At 51.1% G+C, this 19,832-nt stretch overlaps 7 protein-coding genes across 7 annotated transcripts; 4 read left to right on the top strand and 3 right to left on the bottom strand.

The window, feature by feature from the left end:
• Positions 1 to 1,099: 1,099 nt before the first annotated feature.
• Positions 1,100 to 2,143, top strand: HER10_EVM0010828 (short-chain dehydrogenase; the record flags this gene model as incomplete). Its single annotated transcript, XM_035480276.1, has 1 exon — positions 1,100 to 2,143. Exon 1 carries the CDS (start codon positions 1,121 to 1,123, stop codon positions 2,141 to 2,143), a length of 1,023 nt encoding a protein of 340 aa, XP_035325832.1. The 5' UTR covers positions 1,100 to 1,120.
• A 2,254-nt stretch (positions 2,144 to 4,397) lies between these two features.
• HER10_EVM0013100 (sugar transporter) lies at positions 4,398 to 6,192 on the bottom strand (the record flags this gene model as incomplete). Its single annotated transcript, XM_035482468.1, has 3 exons — positions 4,398 to 5,147; positions 5,306 to 6,059; positions 6,119 to 6,192. 3 exons carry the CDS (start codon positions 6,190 to 6,192, stop codon positions 4,398 to 4,400), a joined length of 1,578 nt encoding a protein of 525 aa, XP_035325843.1.
• Positions 6,193 to 6,997: 805 nt separating this feature from the next.
• On the bottom strand, positions 6,998 to 9,127 carry HER10_EVM0003501 (monooxygenase protein; the record flags this gene model as incomplete). The annotated part of the gene is made up of 4 exons (XM_035473176.1): positions 6,998 to 7,585; positions 7,703 to 8,279; positions 8,355 to 8,769; positions 8,833 to 9,127. 4 exons carry the CDS (start codon positions 9,125 to 9,127, stop codon positions 6,998 to 7,000), a joined length of 1,875 nt encoding a protein of 624 aa, XP_035325785.1.
• An 848-nt stretch (positions 9,128 to 9,975) lies between these two features.
• HER10_EVM0004444 (uncharacterized protein) lies at positions 9,976 to 11,245 on the bottom strand (the record flags this gene model as incomplete). Its single annotated transcript, XM_035474088.1, has 3 exons — positions 9,976 to 10,272; positions 10,320 to 10,434; positions 10,497 to 11,245. The coding sequence occupies 3 exons, from the start codon at positions 11,243 to 11,245 to the stop codon at positions 9,976 to 9,978; spliced, it is 1,161 nt and encodes a 386-aa protein (XP_035325794.1).
• A 1,038-nt stretch (positions 11,246 to 12,283) lies between these two features.
• Positions 12,284 to 13,642, top strand: HER10_EVM0003629 (putative 3-hydroxyisobutyrate dehydrogenase protein; the record flags this gene model as incomplete). The annotated part of the gene is made up of 2 exons (XM_035473296.1): positions 12,284 to 12,996; positions 13,045 to 13,642. 2 exons carry the CDS (start codon positions 12,284 to 12,286, stop codon positions 13,640 to 13,642), a joined length of 1,311 nt encoding a protein of 436 aa, XP_035325787.1.
• Positions 13,643 to 15,022: 1,380 nt separating this feature from the next.
• Positions 15,023 to 17,337, top strand: HER10_EVM0008710 (fungal specific transcription factor domain-containing protein; the record flags this gene model as incomplete). The annotated part of the gene is made up of 3 exons (XM_035478221.1): positions 15,023 to 15,623; positions 15,683 to 15,786; positions 17,266 to 17,337. The coding sequence occupies 3 exons, from the start codon at positions 15,023 to 15,025 to the stop codon at positions 17,335 to 17,337; spliced, it is 777 nt and encodes a 258-aa protein (XP_035325820.1).
• A 198-nt stretch (positions 17,338 to 17,535) lies between these two features.
• Positions 17,536 to 18,893, top strand: HER10_EVM0003888 (glycerol dehydrogenase Gcy1; the record flags this gene model as incomplete). Its single annotated transcript, XM_035473550.1, has 3 exons — positions 17,536 to 17,557; positions 17,904 to 18,400; positions 18,492 to 18,893. The coding sequence occupies 3 exons, from the start codon at positions 17,536 to 17,538 to the stop codon at positions 18,891 to 18,893; spliced, it is 921 nt and encodes a 306-aa protein (XP_035325789.1).
• Positions 18,894 to 19,832: the final 939 nt, after the last annotated feature.

The raw sequence follows: 19,832 nt of genomic DNA, 5'->3' as shown, positions 1-19,832 counted from the left end.
GTGGCCAGACCTGGATATCGGACTTGCCCAGGGCATTTGCGGAAAAGGCGGCCGTCTTCTCAGCAATGCTCCTGGGTCAGTTCCTTTCAAGTTGGCTGAGGAATATAAACCACGGCATATTCATTGGCGCAATCGAGACTTTCCCCAGTGACTGATGTCTGTCTGGACTTCTGGAAAGTTGGAGAAATCGGTAAAGTCAGCGGGCGCATCGTCAATACTTCGATAGAGCCCGCAAACAAAAGGTTTATGTTCAAATTGTAGGAGGAACCGAATACTTTCTTTACGATTGTCAATACTCTACAACTTCTGAAATAAGATTCTTGGAATAATTATAGTCTAATTAGGGGAGGTCGTCATGAGCGATACCGTGGCTCGTTGGAAGACCCTACCTACTCGTGCGCATGGAAGCGGACTAGGGAATAGCGGCCTTGGGCTCAGCTTCCTTGGCTATGAGAAATGAGGTTTGGCCTGCCGCTGAAGTCGAAACCAAGTAAGCATGAGAAAAAGTAATGTGTGCGCAGTGAAAACATGCTTCGATTCAGAAGGCATGACAGTGGCCTGAGTACGAAGAGTTCGGATGCGGCCGCTCTCTTCTTATTCACCGCGGCCCTACCCTGTACGCTCCGACTCGGAGTTCAGACTACAGGCGAACTCTTGGAGAAGCTGCGTGCGGAGTTGCAGGGATGGCGCTCGCGTTTGCACAGGTTTGAACGCCCATACATACTACGAGTCTAGATCTGCGGATCCCTGCTTAGAGAGCTTGAAGGTTGTTTGATCGCGTTCATTTGCTTCAATCCGAACTGGCCATCCACAGCTGACTGTTCACACCGCATCATTCTAATCTCGGACCAATAGGATTACGGACGTGAAGCAATTCCTTAGTGGACGTGAGAGATTGTTCGGGAAAGAAACCGCCCGTCAGCTTTTTGAGGGTTGCCAACCCCTGCACTGCTGCCTGGAAAGCACGTGAGGGAATTGACAATTCGGGCAGGACATGGACGTCTGTATCTCAACTTATAATGAGGATGATGTCTATTTAAATACTTGCGGAACGCCATAACTCAACTACTATTAACTGCTCTTTACCAATGCTGCACCTTTGGAACCCCATCTAAAAGACATGGCTAGATACGTCGCAGCACACCAACATCCCCAGGGTCCGGGAGACTCACGGCCCGTCGCCTTGCAAATCATCCAAGACGAAGGACTTGCTGGTGGTGGGCTGTCTCGAAAGACCGCGCTTGTGACAGGAGCGAACAGGGGCATCGGCCTCGAAACAGCGCGGGCTCTACACGCAGCCGGCGCAACCGTCTTCCTTGGTGTCAGAGACCTCAAATGTGGCGAGGAGGCTATGAAAGATATCATTGCGACTTCACCTACAGACGGCGGTGCACCAATTCTACTACTTGAGTTGTCTCTCGACTCCCTCGCCTCTGTGCGTAACGCGGCGCAAACCTTTCTCGTAAAGAACAGCCACAAAATCAACATACTTGTCCTCAACGCGGGAGTCATGGCATGCCCCAAGAGTAGCACCATCGACGGGTTCGAGACACATTTCGCGACGAACCATCTTGGTCATTTTCTTCTCTTTAGGCTACTACAGCCAGCATTGCTAGCCTCTTCATCCCCTTCCTTCAACTCTCGCGTGGTCTCCGTCACTTCGTCCCTCCATCGACTTAGTCCGATCGATTTCAACGACTTCAACTACAACCACCTACCATATCACGGGCTCAGGGCCTACGCAAGATCCAAAACGGCCAACGTTTACTTGGCCAACGAGATTGAGCGTCGGTTCGGGGATAAGGGACTGCATGCCATTTCTGTGCATCCAGGCAGCGTGTTGACCATGATTTCCCGGCACATGGAAGATGACCCGCTTAAAATGCCTGAAGGGGACTGGGAAGAGATCCGGTATCTGAAGAACGCGGCCCAGGGAGCGGCAACAAGTGTGCTGGCGGCGGTCGGTGCTGAATGGGAAGGGAGGGGAGGGCGATATCTTGCTGATTGCGTGGAGCAGAAATTGGCGGTTGATCCATCTTCTCAGACCGACACCGGATACGCCTCATGGGCTTTTGATGAACAGGCAGCGAACAGATTGTGGGAGGAGTCTTGCAGGATGACTGCACTTGAGGACGGTAAATAAGTCATGTCTAGATTACAGCAGCTCACATATGAATTTATAGTGGCATCCGCGATAGTTTTCCTCATTCGAGAAGTTTCATATTGGGCTATTCTCGTGTGCTCACTGATAGCCTCCTTTGGCCAATTCCCACACACCCTTTCTATTCCCTGCTACATATCCACGATTCCCATGGTGATGCCCAGGCATAAGATTGCACACTCGATATAGCAACCAGAGAGTACCCAAAGTTAATCTGCTGCGAACGAAGCACCAAGTACCCCTTCTTTCATAATAGTTGGTGTTGATACGTGACTCAACTAGTAGGGTACTGCCCTCTGAATGTCTCTTTGTGTGAGAAAGCTGCAAAATTAAACCTGCAATCATCTTTCTGGCATGTAAAATCCTCGTATGAAAGCAACACTTGATGGGATCTAGATCAAAAGACTCCACGAACAAGGTGATAGGTTGCCCCAAAACCCGGCGGTTGTGAGGGCAAGTCGAGGAAGATAATCGCCCGCAGTCCGCTAAGCAGCCAGTTGTGCGTTACTTGGTAAATTTGAAAGCCTCATAGTCTAGCGGTCGGAAATGGCATCTTTCTGGCGCAGAGGTCTACACCGTTACTATTTCTCCCCGCAGCGTGAGTAGACATTTCTATGTGCAGATCAGAGCTAAAATGAAGAGGAAGAGGTTTCACAAGCTTAACAAACTTGCAAGGTAGCCACAATGCTATCCGAGTCTGGGCCCTACGAGTTCCTCCCCATGCTGCGCTTGAAAAGTGTTGCCGCTGCGTAGATTGAGTAGAATGGCTAGAGGCGTTTTGGTCAACAGTCACTGAACTGCCGATCGGAAGCGGAAACTCGCGGTCGACATATACATGACACCATTCTCACCCATGTGATGACTGGTAGGGCAGGTGATGCACAGCCTAAGTCACAAAACATCATGACCCGAGTATGCTCTTTGTTCTCTTCTCAGCAGAGCCACATTGACAAAGTAGAAGCAGCCCGGTCTGTTGCGGCTCGGCTCGTCATTTTCTAGAAGAATGCGCCCGCTGTCTCCTAATTGCCCAAAAGGGTAGGTAAGATTCCGGTATAAGTAGGTACGTGAAGTATGAAAAGTTATGGAGGTATCCGCTTGACCAATGTGCTCATGCCGTCTTGCGATCTTCATCCTGTACGACCGCCTAACGAGTAGTCGCCATCATCTTGTTCGATCCCTTCTATCCAAGCTTGCCACAAAAAGATCACAGCCTTAGGTTCCCCGCTGCCTAATCTGGCTCCGATCTTCATTAGAAATCTAAACACGCGGTGCAGGACTGAAAATTGTTGGAGAAAGGGATCCGCGGGCCAGTGATGTAGAGAGCCTTCAACCCGCCATTTATCACTACGGGAGTGACTACCCTCTGAGCTATCTCCAGCTCGTCGAGCTGTTTTCTCTCTCCTTTTAAGGTTGGTCCAGTATGCTCTCGGGGATGGTTGGTGAGTGGACCGGAAACTTTATGTTAGGGGGACCCCTTTACCAAACTCCTCGCTACGGCACTCACGATTGGAGTCTTCATGTTTGTGTCCACAACACAGGTCAGTTGGTTCGAATCAGTTGATCCATAGCGTGACAAAGTATAAGCCGACCTATGTACTGATTTTAACGTAAGTACGGGCAGTTGGGAATTGATAAAGCCCCGAACCCGTGATTGACTTGAAGGGACCGACAACTCATATTGCTCCCTGGCATGCCCAATATTGGACCGTTGGTGCGTTGGATGCATTGGTTCACTTGTACGAGTAGCCTCTACGGGGGTGGCCCACGACATGAGACGCTGTCAACAAACCATCGCCTACCCGCCATCAGGCATCTATTACATAATCATCCATCCACGCTTACATAAGTAATGCACCTTCTCGGGTGTACCCCACCATCCGAACCAATGGAAGCAGCTCGCTGAGGTTCCACGTGATCTCAGAAGCCCGTGCCTCGTACCGATCGATACCTTACCGGACTTTGCCCGGGAAATCGCCGGGCAATAGCCTCTCCCACTCACGTGCCTTTGAACCCTCGGGCCGCAACAACATTTCCCGGGCTGGCGTCGCCGGGGGAAACAAAACAAAAACGTATCACAACGACACTGCTCATTGATTTATATCGCTCTGACGCACGAATGAGTCTAAAAAAGACTCCATGTTACAACTAGTTGCGTCTAGGTCTCGTATCTCTCTTGGAAAGTGGGATTGAAGAAAGTACCATGGGCATTAGCGTGGTAGTTGGCGGATATCATGGGTTAGACCGAGTGTGTAACCTCCACCTCGTCAGCTTCCGCCTTCTGCATGCGCTTTATCGCGATGTCTTGCTTTTGCTTGTCGTTTATTTGTTGCACTTCTTGGTCCAGCCTGCTGTTACCAACCTTGGTATGCCACGGGTGTGGTCCATCGTTGGCAAACATTATCTCAACTTCCTCGAGCGTCTTTCCACATGTCTCTGGGTACATGAAGAATGCAAAGACCGCGGCACAAAAGCACAAACAACCAAAGATAACAAACAGACCGAAATCAATCTCGCGAAAGGCGGGGGGTACAAAGAGTCCTAGGGCGAAGTTGAAGATCCAGTTACCAATAGTCGCAATGCCCATCCCTGTTGCTCTTGTTCCCAACGACCAGACTTCAGCAGAGAACACCCACGTCACGGGCGCCAGAGTAAAGTAGTACACCATAATGAGAAGATAAGAGAAGGCGATGATGACGTGAGATGGTCGTCCAACGACTTTGACAAGGACATTCAGGTTACCAGCCACGCCTCCTGGCGCCGGTTGCTTGAACGCCGCAATCATTGCGCCAATGATGAAGTGACATATTCCCATGCCAATGGCGCCGTAAATCAGTAGTGGACGGCGTCCAGTTCGGTTGATGTAGAAGAACGCAACAATCGTACAGAGGAGGGCGAGAATGTAGTTGATGCTTGATGCGATAAGGTTGATGTTGCCAGTCAAGTTTGCCATTTGGAAGAGGTAGACGACGTAGTATGTTATAACGTTCTGGCTCAATAGTTAGTATCCCCTGTTATAGAAACCAACAACACGACGTGGTAGGAAGTCTCGTTCTTCTCCTCATCGGACCCATGATGTCGCATGGGCGCCAGAACGCTTTGCAATCTGTCGAGATATAATGGACATGGAGTAATATGAGTACTTACCGCTCCTGCCATTTGCTGCCAGGCTTGAACCATGAAGCCAACAAGCGTCCGCCTCCACATGCCATTACTAACAAACTTGCGCCATCCGCGCCCTACCTCGCGTTCGACGCGCAAGGTGTTTTGGATTTCTTCCAACTCGGCCAAGACCGCGGGATCATCGATATTCCCCCCGGCTTGGACATTGGCGAGTACAATAAGTGCCTCGTTCGTTCTGTCTTTCGACAACAGCCAGCGTGGGGACTCGGGAAGAAACAGCAAACCGACCATCAACAGGGCGCAGGGAACAAACTGCACCGCCCACGTAGTCCGGAATGATGCCGGGCCCGGGATGAAGCTGCAGCCGTAACCCACGAAAAAGTAGACGGTGAATCCGACGTCAATGGCAAGCTGTTGAATAATGATGATGGATCCTCTCTTATCGTGCTTCGCAATTTCCGCAAGGTAAACGGGTACCTGAGAGCTGGTGACGCCGACTGTGATGCCATTAATGATCCTTCCGGCAAGCAGCATTTGCCAATTTTGTACAGCGGTTTGAATAACAGTGCCTGCCATCCAGAATGTGCAAGACCACCAGATGGCATCGCGGCGCCCAATCTTATCCGAGACGTAACCAGCTAGGGCAGATCCGAGTACAGATCCGGCAGCCAGGGCCGACCCTATCGCGCCCTGCCGAGCACCAGTCGGGTTGTCGAAGAATTCCAGATATTGATTCGTGCCGACTACAGCCGACATGGAGGAGATGTCGAAACCAAATCTGCGGATCAATTAGCAAAGCTTCAGGCACACAAAAAGCCTCAGGGAACGTATGCTTACAACATCCCTCCAACAGTTGAAATAAGAGCCAGAAAGTAGACATTATACGTCTTTGGAAGATTTAATCCTAGCATTGTGTTGATTCTGCGCTATATGGAGAAGGAGGTGCCCAAAGAATTGTGCGTATTTTGGTAGAAGTCTATTTGCGTTTATATCGTTTCGGTGAAGCTTCTGTCCATGTGAAATATTCCTCTGATCAGGGACAGATAAGGATATATGCCGATGCAAAGTAGATCGGAAACGCGGAAATGTCTTCCCCGACTTGTAGAGCGGTAGGAAAGCTAAACAAGCCCCGGGGTAGAAGACGACAAAAACATCCGGAAAAGCGGCAACGTAAGTTGCAAGCCTTCGGTGGCTGCGAACAAACCCATATTCTACTTCTTACGGAACCTCCTTCAGCCGCATGGGGCAAGGCCTTTGCCACCTTTTCCCCCTCGCTACTGTACATTGTCTGGCGTTCGATTAATCAAGTAGGACGACAGGGCAAAGCTCCGTAACCATCACCCTGCAGCATCCATCAAACTGACTGATTCACAAGACAGATTTCGATTCGACTTGATGGCTTACCAGTAAAGAGTGGTACCCGTACTTCAGTCGATGCCAGGTGAGGTCAGGTTCCTTGCCAACGAAAATTCCAATATTTTCCCAAACAGTAAACAGACAAATCTTTCTAAACCTCCCATGCTAACTCAGCCGAGTGACACAGAATCAAGCACAGAATGTGCCGGCTTTCTCCCAAGGAGTAATAGATGCCACCCCCAGACCTTCAGGGCGCAATGAATCACGTTTCATGTGCCCATAATTCACTCATAATAACAGGGGTTTCTCCAATTCTACTTTCATCGACTCTAGAAATCCTTGCTACTTGAATATACTTTGTTATTCCAAGTATGGGGCGGGACTGATTCCTTCGAGGATAGCCTTGATTCTAAGAGCTAGCTTCTGCGAGTGGAAACGCGCAGGTTGAAGCGAACCCACCATAAGCCATAAATCCTCGACCCCAGTGAACTTCCAAGCCGCATTTAGCTCGCCCTCTTCATCCATGCCCCAGATCGGCTTGAACCGGTCAGCAATATCGTCGCCAAAGACCTGTCGCACCGACTCCACGGTGCTAGAGAACCCGGTGGCCAAGACGACAAGATCGTACTCTCGAGTACGGTCTCCGTTGAGTACCACAGATCTATCTGTGAAGTGAGAAATGTACCCTTGTTCAACCTTGATGTCGCCATCGATGACTGCTTTGCAAGCGCCGGCATCGAAATAAAAGCCCCCATTTCGGGTGTAAGCAAGAGTATGGGGACCAGTGTCGCGTTGACCACGCCAGACCTTGAAGCCAGCCTTCTCCATTTTGGCAATTAGCTCAGCATCCGCATTCCATATGTCTTGCGCCGTCCTTCGGAACAGCTCCTCCTGAGGTCCAACAGGTAGACCATGCGCGATGCGATCCGCCGCGGCCACATCAGGCCTCTTGCCATCCTTGGGGGCATACAGGGGAGCAACCATCTACCACGGTCAGCGCTGCTTGGGGGATTCACAATACCAAGAAAAACGTACCCTGGGGACCGACTCATCCAATGACATGACGTAAGCAGGCGATCTTTGCAGCAGGGTCACGTCAATGCCACGTCGAGCAAAATCAAAGGCGGTGTCAAAGCCAGAGGAAGACGTGCCAACCACAAGCACCTTTTTCCCAACCCACTCGCGAGCCGAGTCATGCTGAGTCGAATGTCTGACTACGCCTTTGAACTTGTCCATGCCGGGAATGTCCGGTATGAATGGTACCCCGGCAAGAGAGGTGGCGAAGATGACCTGCTTGGGATGAAAGGTTCGAGTCGACGCGGCGTCGCCGGTGCCCCGAGCTATGACGACCTGCCAACGTCCCGCGGCATCTTTCTCAGCAGACTTGACGGAGGAGTCGGTCCAGGCGTGAAGTTCCATGGCACTTGCGTACCACTCAAGCCAGTCTCCCATTTTCGCGGCCGGGGTATAAGTCGGCCAATGTTCGGGGAACGGAAAGTAGGGAAAATGATCTCCCCAGTGTGGTAAATGCAGCGAAAGATATTCGTATCGATTGCGCCAGTTATCGCCAATGCGCTTGTTCCGCTCAACCAATAGGGTGGTAACGCCGAGAGTCTTTAAGCGCGCAGAGATTTGGAGACCGCTGAGGAGATTATCAAGTCAGCCTCGTGTGTGTGTTTGTGTGTGTGTGTGTGTCAGTCAGGCATGGGAAACATACCAGTGGCCTCCCCCGATGACGATTACCTCGGGTTCCACACCTTCAAGGCTATCATCCTGTGCTCTTTGTTCATACCACGACTTGAACCCAGTCATATGGCCATCTTTGCTCGGTAGTTCAGGAACACCTCGCAACCCTTCGATGACCGTATGCAGCGTCCAGATCTTGTATCCCGAATCGGTCTTGACAACATTCAAAACGGCGCTGGCATGCGTGAGGTCCGTGTCGAATGAGTATACGATTTGAAGCCAGGCCAAGTCCGGGTAAGGTCGTTCAACGGACGGTTTCGGGTCCAAAAAGGCGTAATTCCAGGTGGGCGTGCGAGGGAACAGATCAGCAGCCGCTTTCTCGATTCTTTCGGGGCCGTTAAAAGTCCGATAATCCCATGTGTAAACAAGCTTATCTCTCCACACCCCTGTCCGCGATGAAATGTGAGTGTTCGTCGAAGCAAGACCGTGTTACGGAGCACGGAACGTACCGCTCGCCAAGAAAAGTCCAGAAAATGTTTTGGAGTCCTTGGCTTGGATGGCCTGTTCCAGCTTCTTCAAAATCTCTTCAGCGATAGTTTGCTTGCTCTTCTCGTCGTCGGCAGTGAAGTCAACCACATCGGTACCTTTGCCATGTAGAGGAAGCGGGTTATTGTGCTTGAAAGCGTACATGAAGTCATCAGCGACAGGCGCCTTCAGGTTGCGATTGAGATAATGGTACGGCGCATTTTTAACGTTCTCGATATCCGCTTCGGAGACAAATTGAGAGTTGGAGTAGGAGCCCATCTTGCCGCGATTTGGCGCTGTCACAGCCAAATTTGATTCGGATAGGTTATCAACGGTTTTCAAGGGTGTTGCTTTGTGCTCGTTGCTCGTAGCATGCACCTCTAATAGTTCGGCGGTCCTGAGGCTATGTATTCGTTCACGCCGTATTGCTGAAGCCTGAGCGTTCTGTTGACATTCGGAAAATCGGCAAACGCGCCGGAACAGTGTCGCGATATCAGGACATCTTGAAGTGGGGGTTCACCGGCTGCCGGAAGACGAAGTTGCTGTTTCTCACTTCCGAACCAGATGACACCTTTTTCAAACTCGTTTTCCGCAAATCAGGTACATGTTTAGCAAGAATCGATAACTCGTGTTTTCAACGCGCCGCGGTCGATCAAAAGAGTGGTTTCTTCTTTCAGACAGATTGTAGAGTTCCAAAGTAATGATTAGATTTCGGTGGCGGGCAGACATCAGTAGCGCATGAGTTTCTCGGTGGGAAGTTATACCAATAGCAATAGCACATCAAGTTCCACAGGTTGGCAGAATACATGACACGCGAACACGCCAAATAGTCCTCCCATCGCGGACCGCTTGATGACGCTTAAGACGCGGCGAAGCAGCGGCAATCAAGCTTATATGATGTGTATTTTCTCGGACACGCTTCGATGAGTCGAAACCAGTCTTTTTGTGAAATCACTTACTCTGCTCTTCAGCTATTAGGAGTTAGTCATCGAACTTCCATCGATGATGAATACATTGGCGACTCCTGTTCTTTCTACCCTCATTGACCATGTTCGGACCCTTTTGCTGAATGAATAGCCTTGAATGGATCTGGTCTCGCATTTTGATATGTACGACTTGATACTAATCTACAGAGCTATCTTTGATGGAGGAGGCAGTGGTTCCTCAGAGACCATGGGCTGACTCTGGTCGACGCGGACAAGAATCTTGACGTGACGATCCTTGTGGTTCATTAACTCTTTGATTCCCTTCTCTTCCAAATCCTTCATATCAATGCGTGACGTAATGAAGTTCTCCACTTCCCTCTTGGTGATTCTATTGTCGGCCAAAGCCTGGATAACTCCATGGTAGTCGTCTGGCGTAAAGGAAAGATCTGCCTTGAGTGTCTTGCCATTGTATAACAGCTCGTTGATATCGATTTGGGGCTGCGCTAGTTAGGATTTGTGTATGACTAGAATGTGTTCGCACTAACCTTCGTCACCCAAACGGCGATGTTGTAGAATACGCCATACTTACGAATGGCCTTCAATCCTGTCGTGAGAGTTGCCTGGACTCCGGAAGCGTCAAATGCGTAGTGAGGCCCAAGACTAGACGATTTCATCAGTTTGTTGGTTCTCGGGAGTGCCCAATGGCTACCCGGGGTACATACCCATCACAAAGGTCCTTGGCACCCTGAACGACATCGTCAATGTTGGGATTGAAACAGTGAGTTGCACCAATCTTTGACGCTTGCGCGTGTCTAGCAAGGGACGGCTCGGAAGCCAAAATTTTGGTTACGCCTCGCGCTCGTAGACAAAGAATCAAGGCCAAGCCGATAGGTCCAGCGCCAAAGATAATGGCAGACTGCCCTGGCTGGATTCCCGACTGCGTGACGCCGTGCCAGGCAACCGACAAAGGCTCAACGAGAGCGCCAGCGTCAAGACCAACGTGAGCAGGCAAAATATGGCAGATGAAAGCAGGGATAACAATGTCCTCGCATAGACCTCCAGGGCTAGTGGAAAGCCCGAGAAAAGCCGTCTGGTCGCACGCATTCCGGCGTTTGTTTTTGCACTGCTCGCAAGTATCGTCGGTCAGAAGGCCCTCAACGGCAACCGCATCGCCGATCTTGTGCGACGTTACCGAGGGGTGCACCTCGGTAACAACGCCTGAGAACTCGTGGCCGAAGATCAAAGGCCGATGGTGACCGGTCAGCGGATGAGGGGACTCCTTGCTGTAAGAGACGAAAGGACCATGGCTATACTCGTGAACATCGGTTCCGCAAATGCCGCACCAGGCTGGTTTGAGACGAAGTTCACCAGGCTTCAGCGTGGTGACAATAGGGACATCCTCGTAACGCACGTCCTTGTTGCCATAGTATCGAATGGCCTTGACGGTTTTCGCTGTGGTGGTCGCAGACATGGTGAAGGAATAGTACTATTGGAGAATTTATCTGGGTAAGATGTGTCGAACTGAGCGCGACGTTTTCATATTTCAGGCAAGTGATGCGTCTTATACTGATTCCACGGTTCCCTGATCCGTTCAAAGCATTCATGCTGTCGTATCATGACGAATACCTAATACGGAAGCCGATAATACCGGTTCGGAAGTAGCACAAGTCCAACGGCAACTCACACGGCTATTTTCCGATATGCGACTTTTGCCAACATTTCCGCTCCCCTACCTGTTTCTCGAGGTTTTCGGATAGGAAATTCTCAGTGTCATCAGGTGGGAATTCAGCTTTCGAGAAAGTAGTTTTTGTGGAAGTACGGAAGTGGCATCAATTTGAACTGGCTGGACCAACACGGGCAACACACGGCCATCAGACTAGCCAACTAGAACATAGGAAATTGAGTACCTTGAAGTAAAAGAACTCCTAAACTGCATGGGTGTAAAGAACATTTTCATTCAGTCAATAAGTCATGATTGATCTACAGTGCTCGGCACCCCGACTTTAGCGCAGAGTAACAACAGGCTTTACAAACAATTGCTGAAAAACATCTCTGTGATTACTCGTTAAGCAGCGGAGAGAGATACATGCAAGGTGGTGAGCAACCGACAAAGGTCGACGCCGTAACCCTTGAGTACACCGCGCTCAAGATTATCGGAAGGGCATCTCCGCCTTTCAGATGAGAGCCGCTGGGTTGATTTCCGATAGCCGACCGTCGCGGCGACATACCGCCACGTGAACGTCCGGATTTCTCAAAGGGAAAATAGAAGTAGTTGGCCGCTTCTCCGCAAGCATCGGGAGAACAGACAATTGTCTCGTTGACAAATGGTTTCCGAACTAACTCCAAAAGCATATAGCTTCAAGATTTTCAGCATGCTCCATTGTCCCAAACCATCTACCTACTTCTTTCGACACGCGCCTCCTGTCGTTTACCCAAAGCCTCGGGTATAACTCTTTCCTCTCGGACATCACTTAGTTCTTCTTTTGCTCCTCTCGGAAGTCACGCCAAAATGGTTCGTGGCGAACTCCCCTCGATCGGGTTTATTGGACTTGGCGCCATGGGCTTCGGAATGGCCACAAACCTCGTTCGAGAAGGATACAAAGTCAAAGGTTTCGACATCTCCGACGAAATCCTAAAACAGTTCGTCGCTGCTGGCGGCACTGCTGTAACCTCACCAGCCGAGGCTGCCAGAGATCAACATGTTTGCATCTGCATGGTAGCGACGCCTCTACAAGCCCAGACAGTTCTGCTAGACGGCAAAGACCCGGCCGTGCCAGCGCTTCCCATTGGCGCCGTTCTACTTCTCTGCTCCACCGTACCCTGCGGCTACGTACAGAACCTCTCTGAACAAATAGCCAACTGCGATAGAGCAGACATCGCGTTGATCGACTGTCCAGTTTCTGGCGGAGCCATCAGAGCTGCGAACGGCTCCCTATCGATTATGGCCGGTGCCTCAAAAGAGGCTATTGGTAAGGGTCAGGATGTTTTGCAGGCCATGTCCGACCCGGCGAAACTTTACATTGTTGATGGTGGTATTGGCGCTGGTAGCAACATGAAGATGTGTCACCAAGTCCTCGCATCGAATCAAATTCTGGCTGCTAGCGAGGCCATGGGTCTTGCGAGCCGCCTGGGTCTTAGCCTTGAGACGACTGGCAAACACATCATCACCTCAGACGCATGGAGCTGGATGTTCGAAAATAGGCTTCCCCGCATTCTCAATCCGTCCCTGAAACTGGCCAGTGCGGTTACTATCATCCTCAAAGACACCAGCATCATCACATCTGAAGCCCGGCGAGCTGGGTTCCCTTGCCACATGACTTCTATAGCGGAGCAAGTGTACTTCACAGGCCTGGGTCGCGGATGGGGTTCGGACGACGACAGCACCTTGATCCGCCTATACACGGAGGGTAAAGGCGGCGTTGGTCCTGTAAAGGCAGAGGCTGAGAGCGACGACGCCAAGTTGAAGTTAGTAGTGGACCTTCTTCGCGGGATCCATCTCTGTGCAGCAGCTGAGACCTTGGCCTTTGCTGAGTTCCTCGGTCTTAATTTACACCAGGTGCATGAGCTTTGTGTCAACGCGGCTGGAGGCAGCCGTCTACTGACAAAGTTTGGCCCGGAGATGGTGCAGTGTCTGAGACCTGGAACAAAGGTGCAGCATGAGGCGGCGACGGCGGCTGAGCAACAAGGAGGGCTTGGAGAACTTCTGCGCGACGTCGAGAACGCTGTGGAAGAGGCGCAGAGATTGAAAGTTCCTGTATTCCTAGCCACCCAAGCATTGAATCTTCTACGAAGAGCGGCACGAGCTGGAAGGGGCAAAACATTGTCTGGTGTGACGGCTGGAGCTTTAGTCCGGGTCTGGGAACCATGAGGCAATTCGTTCGGTTTGTCTGGGATATTGCTTGGTTATGACTACATCAAATTCCCTACTACTCTCAATGGGATAGATTCTGCATCTAAGATAAGAGGGCGGATGGAGGAAGCTTACTTGGGGTTGAATGTATGTACCAAAGTTACGGAAAACAAACTGCCGCATTTCCGCATTTCCGAAAAAATGCAAACCGTATCCATCACGCCAACCTCGTGGGAAAAGAGAAAAAACAATAAAATGTGACTTCGAAAAAAGCGAAGGCCTCATATGTGATTCAGCAATTTGTAAGAGAAATTGCCTTGTGAATCAGAAAGAAGAGATACGTTATTCACATGGGGGTCGCGAGGTTGCTGGAATTCATCAGCTATATTAATTAAAACTAAATCCCCGGGAGAACATGCAAGGCGAAAAAGGTGTCGTTGCAACTACCCCAGACCCACCTCTGGGAGGGATTAGGCGGAACCCTTTTACATTGCAGTGCCTATCCCAGACGGGGTCAACCAAAGTCACCAAAGGATGGTAGCCTAGGACGGGATAGTTTGTGGGGAAGGGGGGCTTGAAGATCGCGTGAGGGGAAGTTTAGTACATTCAATATACACTTAACTGACTTGTGTGCCTACACAGCAATCATCACGATTTCAATTACCTACATAATCAGGTTGTCTGTGGTCGATGCGCGCGGCGTTCAACAACTGTCCTACCTATGTTCAGGGACTGCATTGGACCACTTGATTGATTTCGAACTCTTTCAAACATTAACTCCTCTTCAGTCTCTTCTCTTCGGTCACTATCAACACAATGACGCGTGGCAGAAACGCCAGACGAGCCAGCTACGCCTGTGTACGCTGTAAGAAGGATAAGCGGAGATGCGACATCTCCAGCTCGTCTGCTAGAGATCCCGATGGACCTCGATGTACTGCGTGTCGCAGTCGCAATGAGCACTGCGAGGTTCGCTATGGAGATGATCGGAGGAGCAAACGACAGACTCAAGACACCAAGGCGCTGCAAGGTAGAATCACCGCCCTAGAAGAGACGATCAAGAGTATGGCCCAGTCCGACTCAAATAGCGGCCATGATCCGTCCCCAGAGCTCGAGATCGTGCTCGAGGCCGAGCCCGAGCCCGAACCTGATGTTGGCCTGCAAGCCGCGGCCACCACCACCGATGTCCAACCTCATCACCAATCTGCCTTCTCCAGCCCGGCCAACGTAGCGAGTCCCAATAGTAGTAGCCAGAGGCATACGTCGCTACAGGCCGCCACCGACATGGAGTCTTGGTCCAACACCGATGAACCACGTTCGTCCAAATTGTCTGCCTCGCTCTCCTTCTCTAGCCAGCCTGAATTGAGCGTCCAAGATATGCTCGAGTGTTTCCCCTCCGCAATGGACGAGGTCGCCGCTCCAATAGCAAAATTTGGCGGCCAAACATGCGCCAGGAATAGACAGTACTTCGGCTCGGCGAGTCTGTTTCCTTACGCCGAAAATGGTCTCGGAGCCCGAGGCGCCGCCGCCGCCGCCGCTGCTGCTGCTGAAGACCGGAACGGTGTCGCCACGGAAGAGGAAACGAGCCGGCGTTGCCGAGCCGCCCTTGAAGCGTCTCCTGAACCCGGGCCCATTGTTACACACCTGCTCGACCTATTCTGGAAATGGCAGTCGTGTCACCTCCTGGTCATTGACAGAGCCATATTCCTGCGACATCGCAGACTCTGGGATGAGAGAGGCGGCAACGGTGATCGAAACTTTTACACTCCTTGCCTCCTTTATGCAATCCTCTCCATGGCTTCCATGATCAGCCCTGATGAGGGTGTAAGGAACTACTCTTGCCCGAGCGGAGGGATCGCCGGGGAGAAGTTTGCCAAGCGCTCCCGCGCCCTGCTTGAGCTCGAAATGGAACATCCGACTATTGCTACCGTTCAAACGGCTCTCATTCTTGGATCGCGCTACGGAGCTATGGTGGAAAACTCCCTCGGCTGGACCTACAGCGGTACTTGAAGCCGTCTTTTTCGACTTTTCTTTTCGCTCGCTGACCCCATCTCTACTTAGGCATGGCCTTCCGGATAGCCAGTAAACTCGCCCTTCATCTTGATTGTGGCAAGGCTGTCGCCTCGGGCCATATGACAGCTGAGACGGCCAAGCTCCGAAAGACCGTCTTTTGGGGATGTCATATAGAGGACAAGTGAGTGAGCCCATGTCTTTTTCAATCTATAGTAACCACACCACGTTGCCGATTGCTAACGAGCCTTGTCATTCAGTCTGTTCAGCTCGTACTGTAGCAGGCCGACGTTCTTCATGGACTGGGATATCACCACTCCCCTCCCTGATCGGCCGAATGAATTGGACGCAGCTGAGGAGGGCTCCCATCGGGCGTCTCTGTTATACATAACATCGCGCTTATCTCTCGTCATCTCACGAATCATGATCAACCTCTATGGCCGGCGTCGGCAAAGCACGGCAGCTGAGTTGTACACCTTTGCCTCTCAAGCACACAATGACTTGTGGCGTTGGTACCAAGAGCTGCCAGTTGAGTTCGCATTGGTCGGCCAGGACGATAAGCAAGTCCCGACGTCCGAAGTATTAATTCTCCAGTGAGTCGGCACACTTTCATATCCCTGCATCTCTACATCGTTCTGCCGAGCAGAAAGACTACCGCCCCGCTTACTGCTTCTTTTTTCCGACGATGAAATACGAAATCGTGCTAACTGATCTACAAGTATGCATTTTTACTTTGCACTTACTTTCCTTCACCGCCCCTTCCTCCAGTTCTCTAGAGTCCTCGATGAACTCACCAACCTCGACGGGTCGACATCCACGTCGACAGGCGCATGCGCTATTGCGGCGACCAACATCACCAGGTTAGCGCAGCAGTATCAGAGATTCTACAGCATCCGGCAGGTGCCATCGCCCACTGTTCACTTCGTTTTCATCGCCGGGACCATTCACCTAGTCAACTTTCGAATAACAAAGTTGGACTGCCATTATCAACTCCTCCAAAGCTGTTTGGGGGCCCTGTCAGAAATTCACAACTCGTACCCGATCGCTGGCAAGGCCTCATCCGTCTTGAGGGACCTCATTGACGGCTGGGAGCCGACGAAGGAGGCAGACCAGGTTATCGCCACACGGATGAAAGCCGACGTGAACAGACACACCTCTCAAGGTGGTCAAAAGATTGATGGCTGGTTGGACACCGAGAAACTCCCGCTCATGGAGACTCTTGAACGTTCTGGCTTCGAAGATTGCGTTCTGGACGATCAGGCGCTCGCTGCGGCGTTCCCATTGCCTCAAGATCTGGACATGTCTGGGCCTCTCAATTTTGAATCAATCCTTTCGGCTGACATGTCGGCCGATTGGCTCACTGAGAGGGCAATATTTGATACGTTTTACGGCGATAATCTTCCTCTTGGATAGCAGAAAAGAAGCTAGGGGTTCCTTTGTCATGTGTCTCGTGTAATGTGGGACATGCTGGCCAACTGCTGTCCAACACCCGGTTCACCTCAGCTTGCCTTCATTGACGTTCTTGGCTTGTTGCTTCCGATCACCCGGACGATCAGAGAGATATCTGATAACCCGCCATCGCCAACTGGCTACGATGAGACTGATATTCTGTGGATTGAGTTATGGGGGTCCAGTTTATTTCCGCAGTCAGGCGTTCAACTCACATAGGTTGGTTGAGCGTGTTCCTCCTCACCTTGACCTGTTGAACCCAGAGCGACCGACCATTCAGCTTCATCGGTCAAGAAAGTCATGTTAGGAGTAAGTCTGCACTAAGAGTAAACCGTCGGTATTCGACACGGAAAACACTCCGTCGGATCGATGAGCCAGGCTGCCTAGCGGATGAGGGTGGGGATGCCGCATTTCCGGAGGCTGGGCTGCGTATGTAGTTGTGCGCCACCAGTGCTATGGCCGATCTTCCGGTCTCGGGTAAGTCATTCTACCGGCAGCCTTGCGAAATACACAAATATGCCGCACTGTAAAGGTGCCCCTTGGACAATTTGAAAGGTCACGGTAGGTGACGTATTTCTTGACGTATATTCTGCCTCTTTCAAAGAGTTGCTGGGTTCGAAAGAGTGTGCTTTCTCCTGACATACTTGTATTCTCCAGTCCTTCCCATCCCTTGGAATCAGGGGAACGCTTGCTGGACCTACAACACGGGGCGCTATCGCTGAAGCTGTTTGTAGCCATGACTTCAACCGCAGGCGTAATGAACACCCGGTCAGCCTTGATCCCCTCTCCTTCGCAGCCTCTGTTGCATCATGCACCTAACCAGCCACGAAAAACAGACGTGTCCACAGCCTAAATACCGGAGACAATATTCCCGCAATCGGCCTGGGCACATGGCAATCTAGACCGGACGAAGTGCGAGCTGCGGTTGAGGCTGCCCTTGTGGCCGGTTACAGGCACATTGATGCAGCTGCCGCCTACGGGAACGAGGCCGAAGTTGGCGAAGGCATCCGCAATTCCGGGGTCCCGAGAGACGATATCTGGCTGACGACTAAGATCCATAATCAGTGGCACACCCGCGTTTCTCAGGCACTGGATGCATCATTGGAGGCGCTGGGTACTGATTATGTCGACCTGTATCTCATCCACTGGCCATCGTCAACCGACCCAACCGACCTCAAGAAGCACCTGCCCGACTGGGACTATATCAAGACGTGGGAGGAGATGCAGAAGCTTCTTTCTACAGGCAAGGTCAGGAACATCGGGGTATCCAACTTTGGTATTACCCACCTTGAAAGGCTCCTCAGCAGTCCGACATGCAAGGTAAGAGGAAGACCATCCATTTTCTGAAGTTCCCAAGTCCACCTAAACCCGTACCACACACTCGTAGCTAACAGATGATGCCAAAACCAAGGTGGTTCCCGCCGTCAACCAGATTGAACTTCACCCAAACAACCCCTCGCCCAAACTTGTGGCCTACAACACGAGCAAGGGCATACACAGCACCGGCTACTCCTGCCTTGGCTCGGCTGGCTCTCCGCTCTACCGCAATGAAACTTTGATTGATCTGGCCGAGTCCAAGGGCAAAACGGTGCAGCAGATACTCATCATGTGGGGCCTGCAGAAAGGATGGTCTGTCATCCCGAAGTCGGTAAATCCATTAAGAATCCGGGCGAACTTTGCTGTTGATGGATGGGATCTCACAAGAGATGAAGTTGCCATTGTGGACAGTATTCCTGATCGATTCAAAGTATGTGACGGGTCCTTCTTACCACCGGAGATGCACGGCAAGGTGTTTCTTGGCGACGATGAGTAAAGCAGAGGCATACACCAATGGGCTTCGGTGCGGAATGCTGCAATAACATGGTCAGACCGCCTCGAGACGGAGAGTAACCTCGCTAGCTGTTGTCAATCGATACAGTGTGCCATACAACCTGAATTGGCTAATGCAAAAGCAAGAAAATAATCTGCGTCCACAATCTGCTCTACAACTACGTCTTTGTCTGCCACAAAGATGTATTTCACACACACAATAGTCTTTGTTCATCAAATAACTCGTGCTTGCTCTGTGTCGTACGTATAAGGTCGGGGCGGCAGAGATGCGCTCTTTCCCGCAGGGCTTTGATATCCCACTTTGCACGGCGTAGACTGACGTGCGGCAGAATATACGAGGCTGATATAAAGGATACGTCGGCCAGCGTTCAAGCCCACATAGCTTTGACGCGATGACATATTCAAGTCTGCTGGCTTTGTGATTCTGCTTTCCTTAGAGCCAGACCCAGCAGATTACGGCACGCCCTACTGGGCAGAGCTTTAGCTGTGCGATCAGAATTTAAAATTCAGGAAATGAGTCAAGTTCGCCGAGTCATTGGGTGGTCCCAATGCGCCCGGTCGTGAACAGGAACTGCTAAACATCGCCATTTCCCCCGTCAAATACCACGAACGACGCACGCTTTGTTTCTCTTCACGTACTCTACATTCATAGGATACTTCATCATCATAATTAGCTAAGCACGACTATCCAATACACTGAGCTGTGAAGACGAGCCTTGGTGAAAGACGTAGGTCTCGTAATGACGTGATGAGATGCGAGGTGTTCTGGGCTGCTATTGTTGTCCCACGCAGAATTCAAAAAGTACGCACTAGATGTGTCAACGTCACTCAACCTTTGAAAGTCTGGATTGCCGGGCTATTTGCAGTATGGGACACCCAAACCGCATCAGCAGAGTTATGGCAAGCGAGAAGTGTCCTAATG

The sequence above is a fragment of the Colletotrichum scovillei genome (assembly GCF_011075155.1).
Source record: "Colletotrichum scovillei strain TJNH1 chromosome Unknown Contig00014, whole genome shotgun sequence".
Classification (NCBI taxonomy): Eukaryota; Fungi; Ascomycota; class Sordariomycetes; order Glomerellales; family Glomerellaceae; genus Colletotrichum; species Colletotrichum scovillei.
Note: the sequence above shows the minus strand (reverse complement) of the source record. Positions and strands in the feature narration are given on the sequence as shown.